General features: G+C 40.9%; 1 protein-coding gene across 1 annotated transcript in view; it reads right to left on the minus strand.

Moving 5' to 3' along the window:
• Positions 1–25,638, minus strand: part of LOC147011100 (uncharacterized) — a 63,372-nt gene that overhangs the window by 4,828 nt on the left and 32,906 nt on the right. Inside the window, 7 exon segments of the mRNA XM_085858654.1 lie at positions 10,297–10,399; positions 10,563–10,613; positions 10,811–11,735; positions 13,974–14,016; positions 14,019–14,095; positions 22,925–23,025; positions 23,477–23,871. Coding sequence (XP_085714780.1) covers positions 10,297–10,399; positions 10,563–10,613; positions 10,811–11,735; positions 13,974–14,016; positions 14,019–14,095; positions 22,925–23,025; positions 23,477–23,871 — 1,695 coding nt within the window.

Raw genomic sequence — 25,638 nt, forward strand, 5'->3', positions numbered from 1 at the left:
TTTGTACCAAAAGGGACCTGTGACCTTTTAACCCCATAATCTTAGGAGTTGATCTTTACATCATTATACATACTTATACCAAATATGACTTGGATCCTTCAGCCGTGATTAACGCGGTAACGAAAACCTATCAGACGCATGGATGGACGGACAACCCGAAAATATAATGTGCCCCCCCCCCCATATCTGTCTCTAAAACTTACTATTTTTGAGGTCAATATCAGCCAAAAGGTCAATACGGGTTAAATTTCCAAAATTGTCAATTTTAATCAGGTTGACTTGAAATTTAAACGGGATTTTGATATCAGGTCACTGAAAATTATTTTTGAGGTCAGGACATGCCAAAAGGTCAACAACTTAGGATAACTTTCTAAAATCCTCAATTTTCATATGATCGACTTGAAATTTGAACAGGATTTGCATATCAGGTCAATCAATTCAACCACCAATTAAATTTAAGGCCAAAAGGTCAACACAGGCCTAATTTCTAAAATAGATATCTCAAAAATTTGTGGGTGAGTATTCATAAAACAAGGTGGCCGAGTTGGTTATGTGACAAGAACAAGCAGATTGGATTTTGGTTCAGATCCAGCCCATCAGTGGGATACAAAACTTGAACTGTTCAACCTGGCACAGGTATGCACTCTACCGAGTGCCATTCTACTTTGTTCCGTTTTGCCAAGTGTCGCTCTATGAGTGATTTTTCATTTGTTTGTTTGTTCACACAAAACTTGAGTGTTTTTACTCCACAACCGCTCATCAGATTGAACCAAAATGTTCATCACAGGAGCGACTACTCATGCAGAACGTTTTAACGATAATTATGACATGATAGGTCACGTAGTGTGACAACCATGTTGGGAAAAAAAACTGAAAAAAAAAATGGACCTCGGGATAAAATGGTTCACAAATTGTTGTTTTTTTACGATATCATCAGTCACATGATTCGGCAGCCATATTGTTTCTTATTTTTATTAGTTTTTTTTTAACCTTGGAAATGGCTGAACAGATCGAGGCGAAATCTCACACGTACGACCGACGATCCATGAGGAACAAAAGGTTCACTCATATGACGTCATAGGTCACATGGTTTGGCAGCCATATTGGATTGAAGAAAAATAAATAAATAATGTTTTCTTGGAACCGCTTAATTGACATGAATCTTCATAATTATGATCTGGTAGTGATGGGCAATATATATTTTAAATGTCAGCTTGATCAGACACATGGTCTGGCAGCCAGAAGAATTTTGATCTGGGGTCATTTTGAATTTTTGATTTTTTTGAATAAGGCCGACTTTGTTGTGCCTGGATGGATTTGAGGGTAGAGGAGTAGCAGCTGAAATGCGAATCCTATCCAGCTTCCTTCTGATGACTTCATCTTTGCTTGTTAGGGTTCCTTCTGATGACTCCAATGCACGACTGTTCCTATTTGATTTGAATTGAATTTATTTTAATCCCATTCTAAATTAATTTAAATAATAACAAACTTCATGGGTCAGGTGTCCAATCAAAGCGGGGTTGCATCAAACCGGGATGTTGAAAACAAAAAAACGGGGTTGAAAACAGAACCTCTGTCCAACTTCGGTAGCGGAGGTAAAAGGTCCAAAAACCGATCACCTTAAATACTACCCAATTAGCTTACTGTCTTTCCAATCATCAGCAAGGTCATGGAATCCATCCTCGCAGTTGACATAAAACCATTACTTTTGTCCAGCGGACTCATCTCAGGTCATCGTTTCAGATTCGGACGTGGTCACTCAACCTTGGACATGCTGCTTCTACTCACCCAACAATCAGTGGAGGCCTTCAATATCAGAAATGAGGTCAGGGCTATCTCTCTCTGGACATATCAGGCTTTTCCTACAGTCTGACATCCTGCCTTGCTCTCCAAATTGTCTGCCTATGGAATCCACAAGGCCAACTCCACTCTTGGATTACTGAATTCCTCCACCCTCATAGCCAACATGTGGCGCTCAACAGAATCCTTTCTTCTTCCCTCCCAGTCAAAGCTGGAGTACCCCAAGCTGGTGTTATAGGCCCGATATTATTCCTAGGCTTCATCAATTATCTCACCGATTCTCTGGAAAATCCTGTTTATCTATTTGCTGATGACTGCACTCAGTCAAATGGATCAGGAATGTCACGGCAGAGGTAGGCAGCAGCCTCTTCCCTCTCCTCAGACCTTGACAAAAATCACAAACTGGTCAACACTTGGAATATGTCTTTCAATCCTGAGAAATCCTCCACACTCACTCTGTCTCTCTGAAAGGACCGTACTGTAAACCCTTCCATCTACTTTCTCAACAACCCTCTCGAAGAGGTTCAGTCAAACTCTTGCATCTCGCTCTCGCCATGATCTCTTTTGGGCAAGCCACATTGCAAAGTTGGCCTCCAAAGCCAGATGTGGATTGGGCATCCTCCGTCATGAAAAGTCCTTCCTTGGCACACATGAGCTCCGACCCACCAACAAGACTTTCATCCGCAGCTTGCTGGAGTACTGCTCTCCCCTCTGTGGTGGCACCCCTGCCTCACATCTTGCTCAGCTTGAAGCCATGGAAACCAATGCCTTCAAGATCATTGGAATCTCTCGTGATGAAGCCGATTCTATGGGCCGATCAATTTCCCGTCGCCAACACATCGGTGGTCTCTGTTTTCTTCCGCCTCATTTCTGGTCTTGCACCCTCTGTCCTCTCCATGCTTTGTACCTCTTACATATCTACAGGACGCACACAGCCTGCCAGAAAACCCCTCCTCGTGAAATTGCCTCAACCCAGAACCACTGCTCACACCTCCACTCATTTATTCCTCTTTTTTTTTTCCTGCCAATGGAACCACCTTCCACACTCTCTTCGTTCTCATTATTCCCTGCAGGTCTTCAAGAAAGCTGTTGACCATCATCTCAAGTCATCGCCCATTGAAACACCATGATCTTTTCTCCACCCATGAAACTGCTCCCACCCCCACCCACACAACTCTCCCAAAATTTGCTTCTGTATCCACATTGTCCACCCATTGCACTCTCCCCTACCCCTCATCATTACCTGCATCCCTTGTTTGTCCGTCTCCCTCTATCCTGCTCTTGGCATTTCCCGTTTCTCCTGATATGTTCTGTGTCCTTGCTCTTCCATGAGCCTAGACTACGTATAAAAAAACAAATACACACACACACACACACACTAATCGTCTTCCGTTTGCCATCACAATGGTGTGAAGATCAAATACCACCTTTGTACTATGCTTTGAAATTTGAGCTTTGTTTTGATGAAAAGGCCCACACGGGGGCAGTACAGGGCTGCTCACTCAACCGATGGACGATCTGCCTGCGATGGATGTGAAGTTTGACATGATACCTGAAACACCTGTATGCTGGGAATTTGGAAAACATCCTGTAAACCTTCCTTAGTGAATATCCCATCACAATTCATGCTGGACTGTACGTATAACGCAATGTCAGAATTAACCGAAAGGCATGGGGGCATTCAAACAAACTAAAACTATTATTAAAAGGAAATAAGGTTCCCCCCCCCTCTCCCCTTCAAACATGTGTCGGTGTGAGATATTTAGTGGATGTATTTATCATACCAAATTGTCATCAAATTTCCCACTCCTCCCAACACAAACATTACAGCAAATACAGTAGACAATGTTTAACATGGGCACTTACAACTATTACAACAAAATGGCAGTTATTTTGGTCATGTTCTTGATAGTACATACTTTATAGGCATACTAAGCCTGGTGTTGGCTTAAGATATTAGGGTCTTGAGTTTAAGTCCCCGTCGGTTGTTGAATTAACACAAGGTGGGTTGATTCAGTCTGCCTTCCTTCCGAGGTTGGCAAAATGAGTACCAGCTTACTGGTAACAGGGGCACTGCATCAGCTGCACCCCCAGAAAATGATGCAACCAATAGCCAGAGCCTGCACACGACAACTATCACAAATACTCACATTCTTATAGTACATACTATATTCAGTTGAAGGAGGATAACGTGTAATCCTGGCTTACCACTCGGAGGCGTTTGTGGTACGTCAGCACATATGCAGACAGACAGACAAACTTACAAATGGATCCAAATTCAATACACCCTCCTCTGGTGAGGGTAATAATAATAATAATAATAATAATAATAATAATAATAATAATAATAATAACAATAATTTAATATTCAGAATGTTTGACTGCTGCTGTGAGTGTATAAAATGTTTTGGTGGAAATGTCAGAATGGGTGTTACACGTTCAGTTTAGACATTTTTTTGACCAAACTTCAACCCAAAACTAAAATGCAAACACCAGTCATGCATGCAAGGGATAAATTCCTGTGATCAATCAGGGAGGAAACCCGAATTGCAGGCACACCACAAGACTCGTCTGTGGGTGGATTGGGATGGCTGGAAATCACCTGTCAGACGATCAAATCTGCACACGGACAAATCCCACTGAAGCTTGCCACGTAAATAGTCCACCATTAAATGTTGTATTCAAAAAATAATATAAAATCTTATATTCAAGACGTCTGGATCGTTTACATGTTGCCAATTTCTTCTGCAAGTATGTCAAATTACTGTTTACAAAGTAGAATTAACAAAAATTGCGTGAACTGCAGAGCCGAGAATGCGAAAGCAGAAGAGACTTTGGTTTTTATCGGCCACAGAGTGGCTATCATCATGGACTGACACCAAAACGTTCGACTTTTTGAACATTAGGGCCAAAAACAATATGGAGCATCATATCTCAAAAAGTTGCGGACGGGTTCAAACGAAGCTTGGTAGATGAGTTGAGTAAGGAACAAAAACAAGCCGATTAGATTTTGGTTCAGGTGCAGACGCAGATCCGGCCAATCAGTGGGATATGAAACGTAAACTGTTCACCCTGGCGGAGGTGTGCGCCCTACCGAGTGCCGTTCCAGATTGGAACTTCATTGGGGGAACAGGGGCAATCGATGTCAAAGCGTTACTCGAATAAATGTGAAGTCGATTGTGACGAGGTTTTACCATTCTCAAAAGATCTGCTTCGACATTTGCGGCCCAGTGCTTTGTGTATTCGGAGTTTTTATTTATTTATTTTAATTGCATTTTTCACATGATTTTTTGATTTCCCTTCATGAATCACAAACCGCTGGGAACCTATCCCCTCCTTTTGCATTGAAACAATGCCCTGACATTCGCAGCATTTTCCAGGAACGTATCCCCCGCAAATAGCGGCTTCTGAGAGTATATTATATAGAAATATATTTTTTTGTATTTTTGATTAATATTTCTTCCAAGAAACCAAGCATAGCTTCTCGTTTCCTGTCATTGAGGCACAAGTAAAGGCTATTTTGCGATTTGCCCGTTCCAAAACAAACCAAAGCACTCTTTCATGTGATTGGGATTCATGTCCCCGTCCACAAGACATGCTCGAGATCTTCGAGATGTTCAACACTGCCAATAAGCCAGAAAATAAAGAGCAATTTTTGATTAAAATTGGACCAGAAATATACAACTCCCCACTAAGCACAATACAGTTTCATCCATCACCCCGCTCTTAATTTTGCTTCAAAATTGTCTGTTCCCAATTTTACAGAATTGCAAAAAAAAAAAATTAATATAAAAGACCGAGGCTCCGATAGCAGCGAGGTGATGGTGCGTAAAACATCAACAAACCAAGATTGGGGCAGTATAACCATAGTTCAACACAAGCAAGGAGAAGAATGAACAGGAAGAGGAGGGATGAGTGGATGAAACAACCTGTGAGTAGGTGGGTTAGGTCGAGTAGGGTTAATTGGTAGAAAGGAGTCTAGATGGTGGGACACCACCTGTCTGAAGCTCTGGAGGGAAAGTGGGAGTGAACAATCTTAAATGGGAGAGTGGGGGGGGGAGTAAACAAGAGAGTTGAGGTGTGCAGGAGGGCATTACTGGAAGAACACATGGATCCTGGAGTATTTTCGAAGGGTCTGGGTGGGGGTGGGGCTAAGAAAGCAAAGAGCGAGATCACACAAAACAGGCCTGATGATTTGGCCTCATCACAGATGTCAATAATGTAGAGCTTTAGATGCCAAATAATCTAGGAGAGATAGATGCGATGCTGGGGTGTCGTAGCCAATAGGGGAGAGCAGGACTCCATTCAGCTGAAGACAAAGGCCTTGAAGGTTGTGAGTGGTTGTTTTTTTTTCCAAGGAATAACATGAAACGATGGATGATGCCCAACTTGTGGTTGGCATTGGAAGCCAGCTTTGCGATGCGATCTATCAAGGTGAGAGGTCATGACCGATTGAGAGGCCCAGAAGTTAGAGAGACTGAACCTCTGCCAGTGGTTGACCGTGGAAATATAAAGTTAAGGTCGCTTTGCGATCTTTAAGGAGCGACAGGGTAAGACTGAGATTTGACAAGATTGAAGGACATGTCCCATTTATAAGACCAGCATCTAATCAAATCCAGATCAGCAGAGTGATGAGCTGTAGTCTGCCTACCAGTGAGATTGGGCATTGTAATACACAATGTAAAGTCCCCCGCAACAAAAAAAAGAAAAGAAGGAAGACATGGTTTTGCAGTTATTTCCACAATGTTGTTTTTGTAGATGATACACAAGACTGGGCCCAAGACGCTACCTTGGGGGCACTCCAGCCTCCCGGTCTTGCAACTTGCTAAAGCAGTTTTTCGAACTAAACAACTACTACATTCCATCTTTGACATCCATTTCCTTTTGTAAAATCCAATATACGTCAGTAGTCCTCAACTCAGATGATTCATTGGCAAAAATTCAAACAACAATGTTTCACGGTCTGGCTTTGAAAATTGTTTTAACACAAGTCCTCTATAATCCTTACTATAATTCACGGACTGGTGGTCGTGTGTTTGTCGCGCGACTCCTCCAAAAGTTCTGCACCGATTACATCCAGACTTGCTGTATCGGATCAGCACGACAATTAATATATAGGGCCGTTCTTATGTTTACCGTTGGTCTTGGAGGGAGGGGGGAACGAGGGGAGGTGCAAATTCCCTCTCTAAATGTGTATCATGTAGCACCACCTCCAGGTGGTGAAGGGTATGACAAGTCTTAACCTCTTACAGCACAGTATTCCTGTCCCCACGTTTTCCAGTGCAGTGAGGCGTTTTGAATTATAATCAGTCAATATGTTTTTTCTTCCTGCACGGAACCTGGGTTATCTTCTTTTCTGCCTCTACAGAGCTGCCAGTTGCCTATACACCGCCCAAATAGATATGCATCAGAAGACCATGTTGCATGCTTGGAACAAGATCGCCCGTAGGGACCACCGGCAAAGAAAAAAAACCCAAAACACTCCTATAAATCAATTGGGATCATGCTGATCCTCTGCAGTGAGTCTAGATGTAATTGGCCCAGCAATGCAGGAGGATTATCGTGACAAACACACAAACACACAAACACCGGTTTCGTGAATTATAGTAAGGATGGTACAAGCTCATCATCATACAATTTCGTGAGATGAACTCAAAAGGGGTGTGATGAGAATTCTGGCATTTTTTTTTTTGAACCAAATATGTACATAGGACTGACTACCATCACCACAACCCATCACCCACCCCAATTGTGACAAGAGAGCTTTCACAAGGAGTTGAGGAAGGTAAAGTGCAGCGAAAGCCTTTGCTAAATTCACCACAAAATTAAATCTGCCTGCCCTTTACTATATCAACTTTGAGACGACTTTGGAAGTGTTTTGAAGATCATATACAGTGCCCATAGAAAAATCTACAACCCCTTTCAAAAAATTTTCACCTCTTGTTGTCTCATAGCCTGGAATTAAATTACGTTAAATCAGAATTTTTCCACCTTTATTTACACATCGTAACCCACAACTTCCAAGTGGAAAAACAAATTCCACAAATTTCAGTTAATACTTGGTTGGAAGCACCTTTGTCAGCAATTACAGTTGTGAGTGTTGGGATAGATCTCTACCGACTTTGCACACCTTGATTGGGCAATATTTTCCCATTCTTCGGTACAAAACTGTTCAAGCTCAGTCAACTTGCATGGGGAGCGTTGATGGACAGCAATCTTCAAGTCACGCCATAGATTTTTCGATTGGATTTAGGTCAGGGCTCTGACTGGGCCACTCAAGGACATTTACCATTTTGTTCCTTAGCCACTCCAGTGTAGTTTTGGCTGTGTGCTTCGGGTCGCTGTCATGATGAAAGGTGAACTTCCGTCCCAATTTCACCTTTCTTGCGTAGGGCAGCAAGTTTTCCTCTCGGATTTTTCTGTATTTTGCTCCATCCATTTTCCCTTCTATCCTGAGAAGTGCCCCAGTCCCTGCTGATGAGAAACATCCCCGTAATATGATGCTGCCACTACCATGCTTCACAGTAGGGATGGTGTTCTTTGGGTGATGTGCTTGATGTGTTGTATTAGTGCCAAATGTAACGTTTTGCATTTAGGCCAAAAAGTTCCATCTTGGATCCGTCAGACAACAAAACGTTTTGCGGCGTGGCTTTCGAATCTCTGGAGTGGTTTTTTTTTATGTACCTCAAACGGGACTGAAGGTGGGATTTTTTGAGTAATGGCTTCCTTCTTGCCACCCTACCGTACAGGACAGCCTTGTGGAGTGCTTGGGATATTGTTGTCACATGCACAGAGTGACCAGTTTTTGCCATAAAGGCTTGTGGCCCTTTCAAAGTTGTCATTGGCCTCTCTGATCACTCTCCTACTTGCTTCGTCATCCAGTTTGGAGGGACAGCTGGATATTGGCAGGGTCTTGGTGGTACCATATGCTTTCCACTTCTTAATGACTGTCTTGACTGTGCTCCAAGTGATATTCAAGGCCTTTGAAATATTTTTCTACCCATTCCCCGATCTATGCCTTTCCACAGCTTTATCACAGGAGATCTTTTGAAAGCTCCTTGGTTTCCATGGTTGAGTCTTTGCTATGGAATACACTACCCAGCAAAGGAAACCTGTAGGAACAGCTGATTTTATTCTGAAATAATCAAAATCACTACAATTTAACAGGTGGAGGCCGATTAACTTGGTGTGTGATTTTGAAGGTGATTGGTTACACCTGAGCTAATTTACAATTGCTAACATAAGGGGGTGGACACACTTATCCAACAAAGACATTCTAGTTTTGTATTTTTCAATTACTTTTCTGAAATTCGGAGAATTTGTGGGTTACGATGAATAAATAAAGGTGGAAAAAAAGTCTGATTTTTAATTCCAGGCTACAAGGCAACAAAAGTTGAAAATTTTGAAAGGGGTGTAGATTTTCTATAGTCACTGTATATCAGACTCAGGTGTGTACTGGTGAGAGCACCTGCTCTGAGTCTGGGAAGTCACTGGTTCAAACCCCAGCCAAGTCATACCAAAGTCGTAAAAATGATATGTGCTCCTTCCTTGCTTGATGCTCAGAATTTTAAAGGACTAGTGGGCTCATCATTGGTCTTCATAGCCTTGTTGCATACCCACCTGCTGCATTGCTTAAGTATAAGCTTGCTCTTCACCAAGCCAAGCTGTGCTTGGGCCAGGATAAGGATTATACTTTTATTATTTTTGCCAAATGATGCTACCATTATTGTTGTTAATATTATTAGTACTAATCAATAGTTACAATGTTACCATTGTTTTCATTATTTATTTTGTAAATAGAATGCCATGCCATGGAAGGACCTATTAAGCTGCTATATACCCTTTAACATGGCATACTTTTAAAACGTGAAATCTTCCGAGTTATTTGTAGTTAATCAACCTCACCAACTCAGGAGATCATGATGATCATTTTGGTGTGTCACGTTCCACATCAGAAAGTCCCAAAAGAACTCCACAAGAAAAAAAAAAAAGAAGGCCTCACACACAACTCATCCATTTATAGTAGCTAGAGAATGGACAAAATGCTGAGAAGGCAATGGCAAACCCCCAATATAACCCTTGCCAATAAACTGCTTTGGCAACACCAAATTTCTGTTTCGAGTAATGCATACATCAATATAAATTTCTTTTTTAATTGCTTTTGGATCAGGTTGCTGTTGGATTGCCCAGAGCCTCGGTGCCCCCCAATGACACTAAGGGAGAGAATATTCCACCCGTTCTCTCCAGGGCAAACACCGTGGGCAACCCAATTAATGCCCACAGGGTAAATTACATTGGGCACAAAAAAAAGTTCTCGAAGAAAAGGCAGCACCGACCAAAAATCCCTCAAATCAATATGCAACAAAAATGAGCCACAATTCCATCCTAACTAGGTCACACACATCAATATGATCAAGCATTTCAGCCTCACAGTTCTACCTGGTAGCCAACGATGTGGTCAACACACCTGATAATTTTTTTTACCAACACACTAACCTTGAAGCAGTCCATGTGGAAGTAGATATTCAGAGAAGAGATGTGCATGGCCATACCACGGGCGATGGATTTCCGACACGATTTACAGTTTTTGGCCTTTGTGCTGCTCACATGGAGAAAAGGAGAGGGACATTGGAGACGACATAGATCTCAACCAATATTTGTCAAATACTAAACACGCTTTTCAAGGCAAGCAACGTGTCATGGAGGGTTATGACTCATTTAATTATTTTTTTCACCATTAATGTGAGAAATGTCACACTCACTTCAATTTTTTTGGAGGCTTTGTACGGGAAGTCAAGCTTCCTTGGTTGGTTCTGCAGGAAAAAGGTGTAGACAGATGTGCATAGCAATTATTGACAAAGCTACACAGAGACATCTTCATTAGAAAGGGCTGATTTGGGTACACGAGCCGTCACACAGGAACCAGCTGACGGCTATCGCAAAATTGTGGAGTTCACGGGTAGGTGAGTTGTTTAGAGGTGCAACAAAGTTGATTGGCAATGCCACATACCTTGAGAAAATGCTTTCCTTTCCATTTGATGGGTGTGTTGCATTTGTATTCTCATGCCATGAATGCAGATTCATGGTGCTGGTTTGCTCTGGGTTGTTACTGGACAGCGAAATGTCTGGCATGGATAACGCTGTTGACATGGTAGTCTGATTCAACGGGCTGGCTCGAATATGGCTATTCCCATCTGGTGATGTATAAGAAGGAGACAAGGTTTGTGATCTCAAGCTGATTTCATTCACCGGGCTGGCTCGACCTCGGCCATTTCCATGCAGTGATGTACAGGAGCGAGACAAGGTCTGTGATCTCAAGGTGATTTCATTCACCGGGCTGGCTCGACCTTGGCCATTCCCATACAGCGATATGTATGGGGGGATCAAGGTCGGTGATTTCAAGGTGTATCGATTCACCGGGCTGGCTCGACCTTGGTCAATCCCATGCAGTGATGTACAGGAGTGAGACAAGGTCTGTGATCTCAAGGTGATTTCATTCACCGGGCTCGCTTGACCTTGGCCATTCCCATACAGCGATATGTATGGGGGGATCAAGGTCGGTGATTTCAAGGTGTATCGATTCACCGGGCTGGCTCGACCTTTGTCATTCCCAAACAGTGATGTGTACGGAGGATTCAAAGTCGGTGATTTCAAGCTTTTTTGATTCACCAGGCGGGCTCGACCTTGGTCATTCGCACAAAGTAATGTGTATGGAGGAGTCAAGTTTGGTGATCTCCAGGTGTGTCGATTCACCGGGCTGGCTTGACCTTGGTCATTCCCATTCAGAGAGTTGCTTGGTGGAAGCAAAGCTGGTGATCTCAAGGGGTCTTGCTCGATTGTTTGAGAGCGCCAGGATGTCCGTCTCACCTGAGACGTGGAATCAGTTGGAGAGTGATGGAGCAAATATGGATTAGGACTGGCAAATTCAGCAGTGGCTAAAAGAAAAAGAAGAAAAACAAAATGAGGAAATTATCACAACCCATTTGTGAACTAGAACTATAATCTTTTCTCGATGAGACTAGAATGCCATATAGCCAACTGATCATTTTTGTTGAATTTTGTAGAGACAGGATGGTTCATTTTGTTTTGCAAAATGGATTTTTTTCAATATCTCTTAGTGTATTTTTAATGTGGAAATGGGACAACAGACTTGCCCCAATTTGACACACTCAACCAGGAATTTTGTCGAGAAACAAGGTTTCGACCAATATTTATGACTCACTTCTGCAAAGTGAAGCACTCGTCCAGAAATTATCAAAATGTTGTCCATAACTGCAGATTCTTTACCCCTTAAACACAACACAGTTAGTTCACGTGTAATGGCTGGCACATGGAAGCAAAGCATCGACACGTGCTTGGAAGAAGGATTTATACGCAGCAGCCATTTTGGAAGTGAGTTGACCGAGTAGTGTCAACATTTTTAGAATTAGCCTTAAAAATTGACTACACATCTCACTTCTCCAGTCTATGGAACCATTTTCCAGAGGCTGTTCTTCCCCACTTATCTCCAGAACTTTAAGCAAGCAATGCATCATCACCTCACTCTCCCATTAACCTTTCTTAAACCAACCATATCACTTGCTGGTTTCAATGTTTATATACACACACATATGTATATATATATATATATATATATATATATATATATATATATATATATATATATATATATATATATATATATATATATATATATATATATATATATATATATATATATATCAGGTGTTCTCTCAAGTCTCCTGCATGCAGCATTTTTACAGGCAGATATTGTGCGTCGGAAAGCCTGACACGGATGCATCAAGTGCGATGAAAATTAATTTCTGGATGGGACTTGGACAGTCCGGACAAGCCAGATGCAAAAATTTTACAGATCTCTCTTCTCTCTCCTGAAATATAGATGTCTATAAACGCTCAGGCCTTCAGATCCTAGATGCATAATGCGGGTCTTCCTCTGGACTTCAGACTAGTTTGGATCCTGGATTGCATAGCAAGCAATTGTGTTCATAAACAGAAAGCCATCCAAGGTTAGTTAATGAAGAAAATCTTTTGCATGAGATTGTTGCTTACACACAGTGGTTCTCAACTAATTTACCAGAGTGGGCCACACCAGCACAACTTACTTCCTGTGTATCAATTTTTTTTTAATGTTTGCATCTTATCTGATCGTAATACAATACTCCTCAATATTCTGCAGTATCTCAAACCCTGCAGATACCAAATAATTTTAAGATGTAATTTGACAAATTTACAACAGGTAGGAGTTTTGATTTGTGATGCACTTACAATGAAGGCACATGACATTTTATTTAGTTAGAGCATGCTCATTGATTGCTGTACAACTTATGGTTCAGGAAAAAAAAAAAAAAAAAAAAAAAAAAAAAAAAAAACATTGGCATGTTTACCTCGTTTCTAAAAACAGAATGTCACTTGGGCCTCATGTTGAGAAACACTGGCTTATAGTGATGGTTATCACCATAAATCAAAGATCTATATGTCATCGCTCAAGACCACAGAGCAAGAAAGAGGGTAAAATCCCACATCAAAGAGAGGCATTACGAACAATGGAGCTCATAGAATTACCAACTCGAAGCCGATCTCATTGCAGCATTTCTAAAAAGCATTTGTTGTTCTCAAATAAAAGTTAGAAAGTTTGGTTTTTAAGAATCTTTTGCTCCCTTTGTACCATGATAAATAAATCGGTGCAATAATCAAGCCATCGTCGTGATCTGTTGTTTCGATTAACAGTGTGAACAACTTTTACAGCACAAAAATCACGAATTAGCTTGTACAGGTTGATGATGATGATGATCAGAAGAATGTGGTTTGCCAAGATTCATTAATTAGGCATCATTATAAATTTCAACTGCTTGGATCACCAATGCTTACAATGAGAAGTTAAAAAAAAAGTTCATTAACCCGCGGTGTTCGTTGCAGGATGGGAATTTTTATGGTTGTCGACAGATAGGACTTGGTCGTTTTCTTAACTCAGATGGCAATTTAAACACAATGGATAAAATATTGCCACTTACCAGTGGAATTTGTTTCTGCATGAATTATTGCTGGTTTCAACAACTTGGTAATGTGGCTTATTCAGTTTTTTTCTTCTTATTCCTCCGATTATTGATAGTGTCCAATGCAAACTCCCGTCGACCTGTAATTGCAACCTGTACCTGATGCAGTCGTTGTGCATCGCATGCATTCCATGTTACGCTCCTTCTCCTCTCCTCTGCAGCAGTCCTCTTAGCCATTTGCCAGCATGACAGGCTTGCAGACAGAGAGGCAGCCATTCCACCTAAATCAGCGCAAATATCATACCGGCCATCTTTGTTCTCATTGATAATAATAGGAGTTCCCTTACAAGGAACTTCAATGCAGGAGTAGGCAATTAGGACCATCAAAGCCTGCACTAATATTACTCACTTATGGTTGTTTGTCCGTGCTCTCTCCCTATAAAATGGTGAGTGTCAAGCAAGGAAACAGTACGTACAGTACCTTATAAATAAATATATTAAAAAATAAAAAATAAAGGCTTGGGTATGACTTGGCTGGGGTTCGAACCGCCGATCTCCCAGACTCAGAGCGGAGATTCCAAGCATTACGCACTGAGTCGTGTCAAATGTGTTGAATATCTCTGGAACGCTCTGCAATCACAACTTGCAGTGATGTTTGAGATTTACATTCTGATCACAGATGTGCGTTTGCTTTTTTGTTGTTGTTGTTGTTGTTGTTGAGCAATTCTGTTGCACCATATTTGTAAATAATAATATTATACAAAAATAAGTTTGTCATCTCCAAGTTGTGGTGAGTTATTTTCTTTTTTTCATCAATACATGTTGGGCCTTCATAAAGCTGGCAAATCAGTTTATGTCCATGGCAGATGCTTCCAGGAAAGTACAGACCTGCCATTATTTCCAAGATAGTCATAACTACAAGGCTATCTGATCTACAAGGAACAGATTATGATAGAAAGCGAAATGGTCAGAAAGATGGAATTGATAATGGAGGAAAATTGCCAAAAAGCTCGGCGCTTGAACCCGAACCTAAAAACAATGCCAAGCATTCTTACACAAAAATACAACTCAAGCTCAAGTAATTATTGTTACAATTCAGCTCAACAAATCAAGCTTTAAGCTGATTGCTTTCTTCTCGTTAATTTTGTGCACTTATAATGGTCAGGATTACGATTTGTTGGGAGATACTAAGAGGTGCAGTTAATTCCAAAACAAAGTTGTATTATTATTATTATTATTATTATTATTATTATTATTGTTATCTCCACCACCGAAGGTGGATGGAGGTTATGTTTCCACCCCTGTCTGTGTTTGTCTGTGAGCAGGATCTCAAAAAATTGTGGACGAATTTGGACACAATTTTGGTGGAGAGCTTGGGTATGTGACAACGACGAGATGAGATTTTTGGTGAAGATCCGGATCCGAGAATTTGAAAAGTGATTTTTCACCATTGAGAGATAGGGCCAAAAACGACAGAGCAGTACATCTCAAAACGTTGTGGGCAGGTTGGGTATGTAATAATGAAGAATTGATTAGATTTTGTTGAAGATCCGAATCCAGATCAGGATCTGAGAATTTTTTTTAAGCGATCCTTCGTCTTTGAGTGATAATGCCAAAATTATAGAGCAGGATATCTCAAAAAGTTATGGACGGATTCAGACGAAACATGGTGGATGAATTTGTTAGGTGACAAGAACAAGCAGATTAAATTTTAGTTCAGGTCTGAATCCAGATCTGGCCTATCAGTGGGATACAAAACAAAAAGTAGAAGGGCACTTGGTAGAACGCATACATCCGCCCCATAATGCCTGATCCACGAGAACATATCTGGTTCAATAAATTTTTGAAATATGCTACATATCGTTTTTTTGCCCCATCTCTCAAGGGTGAAGAATCACATAAAAATTCTTGTAGTCGGATCCGGATCTGAATTTTCACCAAAATATAAATCAGTTCATCCATGTCACACCGACCCAACCTGTCCACAAAAATTTCATCCGGATCCGTCCACAACTTTTTGAGATATCCTGTACACAGACAAACAAATAAACAGACAGAAAGGGTGAAAACATCCTCCTTCACCTTCGATGGCAGAAGTAACCAATCATCCTGGTGGAGGTATGTGCTCTACCGAGTGCCCTTCTCGTTTTGTATGCAGCCTCAAGCTGCTGGTTGCATCATTTCTGAAAGCAGGGCTGTGCCACTGATGCAGTGCCGTCTGTTTCCAGTAAGCTGGTACTCGTTTTGCCAAGCTCAGAAGGATGATAGGCTGAGTAAACCCACCTGGTGTTATTCAACAACACAACGGGGGCTTAAACTTAAGACCCTAAGATCTTTAACCAGCCACCTTAACCATTAAGCCAACACTTGGCTTAACAAAGTTGGAAGGTTATGGACAAAGGATGAAAATGACTATTGATGGCAATATCACTCTTGGAGCACTTCAAACTGTGGATATACAATTTCAGACAAAAAAAACATAATAATAATAATAAAAAATGGAGGAATGTTCAACTTGAAAAACACAAACATTAGTAGGTCGTGGAGGGAATGAATAAAAATTTTAAATAAAACAAGCTCAAATGACCTAAGATCGTCGTCCTCTTAATGATGACGTCATAAAAACGAATATGACGTCATTGTGATGTATCAGGTTTGCGATAAATTATCTGTGCTGATGCCCGGCTTGATTCCCACAAACAAAATTCAAACAGCTTGCCTAGTTTCGGAGTTAATGGTATAGGCGATTTCCATTAGCGGAGATATTACGACATCAAGTTTTTTTCTCGGAAGAATTTCCAAAATCGGAGATGGTTACTGCCTGCGCATGGGCTTTCTGCATATACATGGCAAGTTTCACGAAGATCCGATGAAAACTCTGGGTTGTGAAACAAAAAATGTCAAAAAATAGGAATGACATCATAAAAATTGATATGACGTCATAGTGATTTATCATATGTGCGGTAATTCATCTCTGCTAATGCCCTGTTCAATTCCCGCAAACAGAATTCAAAAAGCTTGCCTAGTTTCGGAGATAACTTTTTAGGCGATTTTCATTAGAGCGGAGATATTTTGACGTCATAACTTTTTTTCTCGGAGGAATTTTCAAAATCGGAGATGGTTACTGTCTGTGCGGGGTGTTTTTACATATACATGCCAAGTTTCAGGAAGTTTTGATGAAAACTGTAGGCTGTGAAACAAAAAAGTCCACAAGAACAACAACGTGAGTAAGACTTAGAGATCCTCCACGAGGACCTAAAAATAACATGAATTAACGACATTGGAAAATAAATTGAATGAATTATAATGGGATTAAATTATTAGGCAATGGAATTGGAAATAAAGTGAACAATAGTCAGCCGACAATATATACCATTTCAATACAAAATTTGAGAGATTGCGGAGAGGTCATTTGGCACGATGGGCAAAAACGGCCTCTGCCTGCATCAAAGTCAATGGTATGCTGTATGCAAATTTACAAAATTACTTTACATGAAACAATTTAACATGATAAAAGGGATAAATATTTATAAATTCATGCTGCATTGCCACTTCATACACTCCACAATCTGGTGAGAATATCAAACACCCCATCACATAATATATCTCCTTCATCCTCTCCATTCTCATCTTTGGATATTTGAGGCTATTAGGAATGCATGGCAATTATTGTGGAATCTTGTTGATCAGCTACAAAGAACATGAATGCACATGCACAGAAATGCTCATCCATGGACACACAGGCAAGTAGGCCAACACATAATATTTGTATAATATAATAGGCCAACACAACACATTGTATTTAATACTTTATCCATTTTGCTAAAAATAAGAAAATTTTACGACCGCAATGCTTTGAATTATTGCATCATCATGCCCATTAAAAAGGAAATCTCCACATGTGTCGTTTCATCGCATGCCATTGTTATGAGCAATGTGCACATCATTATTTAATTCTAAAACCAGCATAAAAGCCCTTCAAAAATGACAGGTTGGAATTATTTTATTTGAAATATTCAGAGAATGGAAGCTATAATGTTTTGTAGCAAGAAGCGTTATTTTAAAACACTACATGTACAAATGTTACCCTATTTGCTTTTTCTTCTGGGACGTTGAGTTTCGTTTCGATGCTACGGCCTCATGAGTGTGCCAAAGTCTGAAGCCTCGGCCTAGCGTCAGGTGCGCTTCTATCTTTATTTATTTGACATCCTACGGATGTAAATGAGCACTTATTTTACACCGTGTGCAGCAAATTTCACCTCCCTGTGCCTTGTATTTATTGTTACTTCTTTTAAAACGCTTCTGTACACCACCCTTGAGGCCCAATTGCAAACCAGCATCTACATTTCTAATAGAAGAAACATAATTACTCTTTTATGGAAAAAGTTTGAGTTTTTTTTTTTTATTCCAGAAAAATACACCGTAGTGAACACAGTCAAGTTAAAAGATTGGCCTTTAAAATCCTACTTAGACCATCCTCATGAATGGGGAGAGACAAATAAACAAACACACACTGGGTTTTAGATAAGTCTGAGACTCATGCAAGACCTAAAAAATCTGTGAAATTGGTTTGAACTGCTCAGATTTGAAACAAGGAGTTGTAACACCCATCTTATGATGAAGCAAAAACCACCCCGCAGCTACATCTTTATAAAAAATAGTTCCAACGAAGTCAAAGGGCCGTGTGACCCGATTCACAGCTTTTGGTGAGAGGACACAAAGCGAGGAAAAACCATTTCTCTGTCCTGACAGTGTCTACAACTTTGAGTTATAGAAGGATGTAAATCTTGCCAAGGCTCCCATTGAAGGGAATTCAACAACCCCATGATTTGAAGAGTAGTCAAAGGTAATCAGGAAATCGTTAATGGGGCCATCTACAAAATACATAGGCAAACAATGATGGAACCTTCAAATCTGCTAATATTCCCCTCCCCTCCTTTCATTCTCTCTTCTATTTTTATTTTTATTTACAGCCTACCCTCCCTTCCCAAACCCAAACTCTTTGTGTATGCAAATATATATATATATATAATAATATGCAAAAAACCTTTCGCCCATAGCAACCCAAGGGATAATTAACCGGGGGCCCGGCTCGTTACGCTCGCGACTAGAAATACCCGCTCCTCATTTGAGCAGCAAGGGGGTGTTTGTTTAGTTTTTTTTTTTTTTTTTCCTCCCGGACAAGTTGTACAACTTCCAGGAGTTTGATTTATTATTTAGCGATAATATCCATTTCTAAAGTTATTCCGTCCAGCGGTTTATTCTGTTAAGATTTTCATACATAATCATGCATGTATGCATCTTCTATGGTTTTAATTATTTTTTTTAAAAAAGTATCTCAGTTTAATGGGTTATATTCTCTTTCAATTTCACAATTAAATTTCTTTTAAATTATTTTATTGTGAATAGCTCTCAAATTTCAAATCTCCTTATTCAAAGCATCTATTTCGCCCCATTGATTTTTCAACTGGTGACTGCAATTAAATTAAATAATCCATAATCAAAACCTTACATAAAAAACAAACAAACATTTTCTTCCATTTATGAAAAGGGAAAGCATTAAAAAAAAAAAGAGAAAGAAAGAAAAAAAGAAAAGAGTTGCGAATGCATGTTTGGGGGAAAGAAAGCACAACAAGCAAGTGTGCGTGGTACAATACCAGTCGATGTAATCCACGTGACAAACACAACTGATGCTTTTGAAAGTCACACTTGCATGTATTTTGTTATCAACACCACACCCTTCCACTTCACCGTGACACATCCAATCCACCGGGTCTCTGTTGCCCAAGGCAACCACAATAACCAGTTGTCATCATGTCACAGGGCGTTCCACCTCATCCAAACAGTGTCAACACAACAAACACAAATCCTCCATCTTTCAACAAGTGAAAAATGCCCAATTCCTGCCAGATATATATTGTTGTTGTCAGTGGAATAAATTGCAGTCGTCAGTGGAATGTGGTCATATGACCCCAAAAAACAGAGCAGGTAACAGATGTACTGCAAAGTACGTTTTATCACAAACCCTGGTACACGTCACCCCATCAGTTGATGCCGGGTCAGATAAGGTAAAATGGTCGCTCGAGGTATAATCCATCAGGCACGGCCCGAATTGCATCATACGGACAGGGTGCGGTGCAAAGCAGGCACTGCCTGGGATTAAACGTTTATCACTTATTCCTTCACATTTATACAGGAAATGACAGGTGATGCTCAAACTGATCACCATCAGCAATCGACAAACTTCTGCCTGTGTTTCATACCGGATGTTCGAACATTCCTCAACATCAATAATTGTTAGGCTCATAATTGGAATTTCTCCTTCAGTTCCTGAATGTCTCTGGAATGGTGGACAGACTTCAGATGTTCCCCACAGGAAGAGGTCAAGAGACCCTATGGTACCAGGCTTTCACGACAACCCCCCTGGGTCCATTTCCTTGAAATGGCATTAATTTTCAAAGCAAAACATAGGGTGACTTAAGTGAGTACAGTAGACTATTTTGAGGTTTCCTTTTTATTTCACCAAATACTCTCTTGCAGAAAATAATGGAATGGTTCAAGTCCATAATGGGAGAGACAGGCAGACACAGCCCATATAATGCATCTTTCTGAAGGACATGCCCCATTACGTAGCATACCCAACTACAGATGTACCAAAAACAGAATGGTGCCCTTCAATTCAAGTTGGATGTGGCACCAGTAGGGATTCAAAATGACAATAAAACAGCTTGGATGCAATATAAACGAGACCCATGACTGACAATGAAACCGCTCTGAGTCCGAGAGATCTGAGTCATACCAAAGACTTTTAAAATGATAAGCATTGTTTCCTTGCTTGATGTTTAAAACGATAGAGCATGGACAAATAATCATAATTTGGCAACTATTGCACAGATTTGATGGGTTTAGTGGCCTGCTCCTGCTTTGAAGTTCCTTGTAAGGGAACTCATATTATTATTATCATAATTAATTACTCATCGGGACCTGCAGAACATCTGCGGAATGTAAAAGGGACTTCCGGTTCTCAACTCCCATCCCCCCCTCCAAAACCCAACTCCTCAACCTCCCCCTCCCAAGTCCAAGCCTTCAAACCCCCTCTGCACCACAACTCAACCCCTCCCAAAATCTTAACCCCACCCTTCCAACTCTGTCACATCTTTGCTCCACTCCAACCTCCCCCCACCCCACCTCCTGCTCATAATAGCAAAGGAGCATTCTTACATCAATCATTACATATTTAATATCGTTTCACGACAAATCACATGAGTTTGAAGTTCTGACTCGGAACCTCATTTTTATTACATGTCATTAAACGGCTACCTCGGTATTGAAGTGTATTTTTGTCATTGACAATCTCTCATAAAGCATTTTTACCACGTTTGGTAAAAAGTAAATAAAATTAAATAAAACCCACTTTTGATACCCACCAATTTACAAGGTACATTTGTTTCACATAATACGTGAGTTACATTTCCATGTACATGGGTTACACAGTTTGTCTATAAATCTTGTATTTGCACATTATTCATCCTTGAAAAAAAAAAAATATATATATATATATATATATATATATATATATAAATATATAACTCAGGCAAAAAGAAAAACTACACACAACAACCTTCCAGTTTTGCCATTAAAAGGGCAGATTGGAGGCGTATAATTATTCTTTATATGAACGACTTCAAATATTAATTATGACAATTTTTTTCCTCCCTCTGAAGGGTTGTAACCGAAACCTACCTTTTTTATGATAGATGATGGACACATTGTTCAGGTTTTTATTTTTATTTTTTTTAAATTTAAATAAACTCAGCAGTCCTCTTTATTTCATGAAAGTTTTCTTTTGGCGGTGTACAGTAGTCCACTACCTCGTCACTCCCGCCAAAAAACTTCAAGTGTACGCCAGAGGCCTGAAGCCTGAACAAATGGCGACCAATATGGCAAACTTAGGAATTAATTTTTTGAGGTTACAATTATGAGTGGAGTGGCCAGCCAAGCTCCTTCCTGGATGGACATCGCGACAGACAGACTGGTAGAGAATACAAGCCAGTAGGCGGCGATGGGTCGCCGAGCATGGAAACTATAAGATATAGAGCAAAATGGATGTCATATAGCGGATAGGGAATCACCTTAAGATTATGCATATCAAATCTCATCCAATTCCATCTACCGATAACTACTCGGTATCCATTTGAATGAAAAGTACCGAAAATGTGGTTTGAAATCGGAAATCCCCAAAGTTTGAGGGGGTGCTGTGGGTGAACAAAGATCTGAATCGAAAATCCGGCTTGATTGTTTGTGCACAATGTATTCCAGACGATTAGTGTGAATTTTCATGACCATATGACCATAACCCTAGGAGGAGTAGCATTTGGCGCGAAGGCACCTCCAGCTCTCGCATATTATCGATTTTTGCAGTAATTGACCTTTGACCCCTGACCGAAGCGAAATCGGTCAATATGTCCTGAGGCAAAGTTGTAGTACTCATTGAGTACCATGAACCTGCAAAGTTTCATTCATATCGATGAACACACCTGGTCGCGAGGGGGCCTTCAATTTTCGTGCATACCCTAATTGTAGGGGGCACTGCAGGTAAAGTATTCCAAATATCACAAAAACCGGAATATAATTGATAGAGCATCACCTGTAGATCATTCATGCCAAATTTCATAACACTATGTGGGATAATGGCTTTCGGAATTGATTTCGCGTGAACGGTACCGATTTTGAAGGTTTTTAGGTTGTTGCTAGGGAACCAAAGCGTCCCTAGCAACCATCACAATTTCCAAAGCACTAGGTCATAAGATGTACCTACCACCCGAGTTTGGTCAAAATCCGCTCACGTTTACTACCAATTATGCTGATGACAAACGAACAAACATCCAAACAAACAGACAGAATTACTGACAATAAGGGTCACCTATTTTGGCGACCCAACATACACATATTTGATCATACCGTCAACAACCAACATCGTCGTGGATTGACATCAAAATTTCTGGACACGAGAGATTAAAGCAAAATCCCTGTAATATCTTTGAGACAAATATTGTGCAGGACAAAGCGAGTACTTGAAGAAAGTTTCTCCTCATATAAACTGCTCTGACCTCCGGGGGTATAGTTCCATGTACCTTTCACCACGTCTTTGGCTCCATCCAATCGTCCCTCCTTTGGTGAGGTGCTCGAGTCAAAATCCTTGCTGCAGTTTCTGCGAGGGCAACATTTCCAGACCGGTTTTAACCGACACAACTAGGACATTCGTACAAATGCTTTCCCCTACACTCCCCGGCAGAATGGGTTGTTTCCCAGTATATTAGCACAAGCAAACTAATCTCTCTCGAGGTTTACTTTTTCTGTTCCAAATTGCCACACAGAGCGTGCGAGGGATTTTCTTGTTTGGCTATTTAGTACCCGTCACTCGTAAATACACCAGGCTGTTCAAAGCAGGCACATTTATTTTCATCCAATTAGGAGCAGTGATTGGAGGTTTGCCATGACTACTGGCTGTTGGAGGAAAACATTCGGCACATCTTCCAACCCAATCAGCAGTGCACAGTGGAAAGAGGCCATAGGCCCTGTTCTCTCGCAGACATTCCATCTCGTGATAAAAGATATACACACTAAACGAGACTACATTCTCTCACCCACATTGTGCTCACCTTTGATCGGAATCATCAAGTTTCTTTCCTTCCTCTTCTTTTCCTCTCATTTCCATTTCCCCTTCCCCTTCCTCTTCAACATCTTCCTCCAAGCTCTGAAGCCTTTCAACCTCATATCTCCTCTCCAATTTTTGTAATCTCTCCCTCTTCAAATACCCATCTTTTTGTCGCTGCATTTGGGCAACATTCCTCCTCTCCGCAGCATCTGCGAGTATTTGCTCTTCTTTTTGATTCTGCTCTTTCACACTCCTTTCCCATTCCTCTTGTTTCTGTTTGCGTTTTTCATCCTCGTTCCTGCACTGTTCTTCCTGCTTCTTTCGTCTTTCCTGATCCTTCTCCCAACGTTGCTGCCATGAGGTGGCCTGGCTTGGCTGCCTCCTTGGAAAGTCAACTTCCTGCAAAAAAAAAGAAAAGAAAAGACTTTTTCACCAGCTGTCGAGGAGGAACGTCTTTAAAAGATATCAAATCTCAATGGACAGCCGCACAATATTGACAATCACCGACTTGTGGACTCAAAATCCAGCAAGAAGTCAGACATATTGTACCAGCAGTGAACTCTCATATACGAGTACCTGAGAAGTAAAGCAGATTACATCCCACGATAAAAGCTTTTTATAACGAGGGATCCAAAGTTCAGGTTCCCATTGAACAAATATCGGTTTCAACTTCAAACATCTAGTGCAGAAATTCCATCACTATACCAACAGTGTATGAATCTTGAACGATTACTTTGGTGCACTTGATGCAAGGTGGGAATAGACCAGGACCCGTCATGTAGATTTTTGGTGCTTTGTGTAAACATGTATGCATAAGTTTCTCTTTCTCATTTTGTTTTTTTATTCCACAGGATGTTCCAGATCAGATTATGGTGCACGTCTCCCTGGTTATTGCCTCCTCTGCTCTGACAGGCCTGCTTCCCACATTAGTGGTGGCATTCCTGTGCTTGTTCACTCATCCACAACCACAACCCAGCAGTGGTCGCCCTCAACCCTTTGGAGTACATTTGGCTGAGTGTTCCTTTTCCTAACAATGTATGGTTTTCTTTGTGTGGTCCAACATCCCCCTCATTTCCCCCAACTCTCATGACTACATATTATATGAGTCAGAGTCAGTCAGTCTCTCAGTCTCTCTCAGTCTCTCTCAGTCTCTCTCAGTCTCTCTCAGTCTCTCTCAGTCTCTCTCAGTCTCTCTCAGTCTCTCTCAGTCTCTCTCAGTCTCTCTCAGTCTCTCTCAGTCTCTCTCAGACTGTCTCTCTCAGTCTCTCTCACTCTCTCCCTCTCTCTCTCACTCTCTCTCTCTCTCCCAGTCTCTCTCTCTCTCTCTCTCTCTCTCTCTCTCTCACTCTCTCTCTCTCTCTCTCTCTCTCTCTCTCTCTCTCTCTCTCTCTCTCTCTCTCTCTCTCTCTCTCTCTCTCTCTCTCTCTCTCTCTCTCTCTCTCTCTCTCTCTCTCTCTCTCTCTCTCTCTGGTAGGAGGAGTGTTTGGAGAGAGAGAGAGAGAGAGAGAGAGAGAGAGAGAGAGAGATTCCAAAATCGATACACTAAACTACAGGCTGATCCGTCTTCAGCTCATCATAAGCAAAGTAGTAGAGTTTAACATCACAGCCAACCTCAGGCACCATTCCTTCTCTAATAACGAGTTTGGCTTCCATCCTGGCTATTCCTCCGAAGATATTATTCTTTCCGACACAGCAACGGACGATGGGTTGCCCTTAAATGGTGTAGCGTCCCATGATCTTTAACTTTAGCCTTTTTCACATGGCAGCATCTGAAGAATCAAAATTAGGCCCGATCGATCAGATTCTCCTGAAAACCAACTTGACCATTTTGCCAATGACTCCACCATATGCAAAATGGTACACCACTTTATGAAAGGCAAGACACTGCTGAATCCCTTTCCTCAGACCTGGAGAAGATAAGCCACTTCAAACATGACATTCAACACCAAGTCATAAGTTCTCACAAGGATCACCAATCCAACTATCGAATCCACTTCTCTAGAAGTGCAATCCCTGGACCTCCTTGGTCTCACTATCTGCTATAACCTTTCATAACTTGGACGAAACTTGGTGGATTGGTTGGGTGCGTGACAATGACAAATCGATGAGATTTTTTTGTTCAGATCCGGATGCAGATCCGGTCTATGTGTCGGATACAAAACGTAA

The sequence above is a fragment of the Eptatretus burgeri genome, chromosome 16 (assembly GCF_056783735.1).
Source record: "Eptatretus burgeri isolate ZD-2024b chromosome 16, Ebu_testis_v1, whole genome shotgun sequence".
Lineage (NCBI taxonomy): Eukaryota > Metazoa > Chordata > Myxini > Myxiniformes > Myxinidae > Eptatretus > Eptatretus burgeri.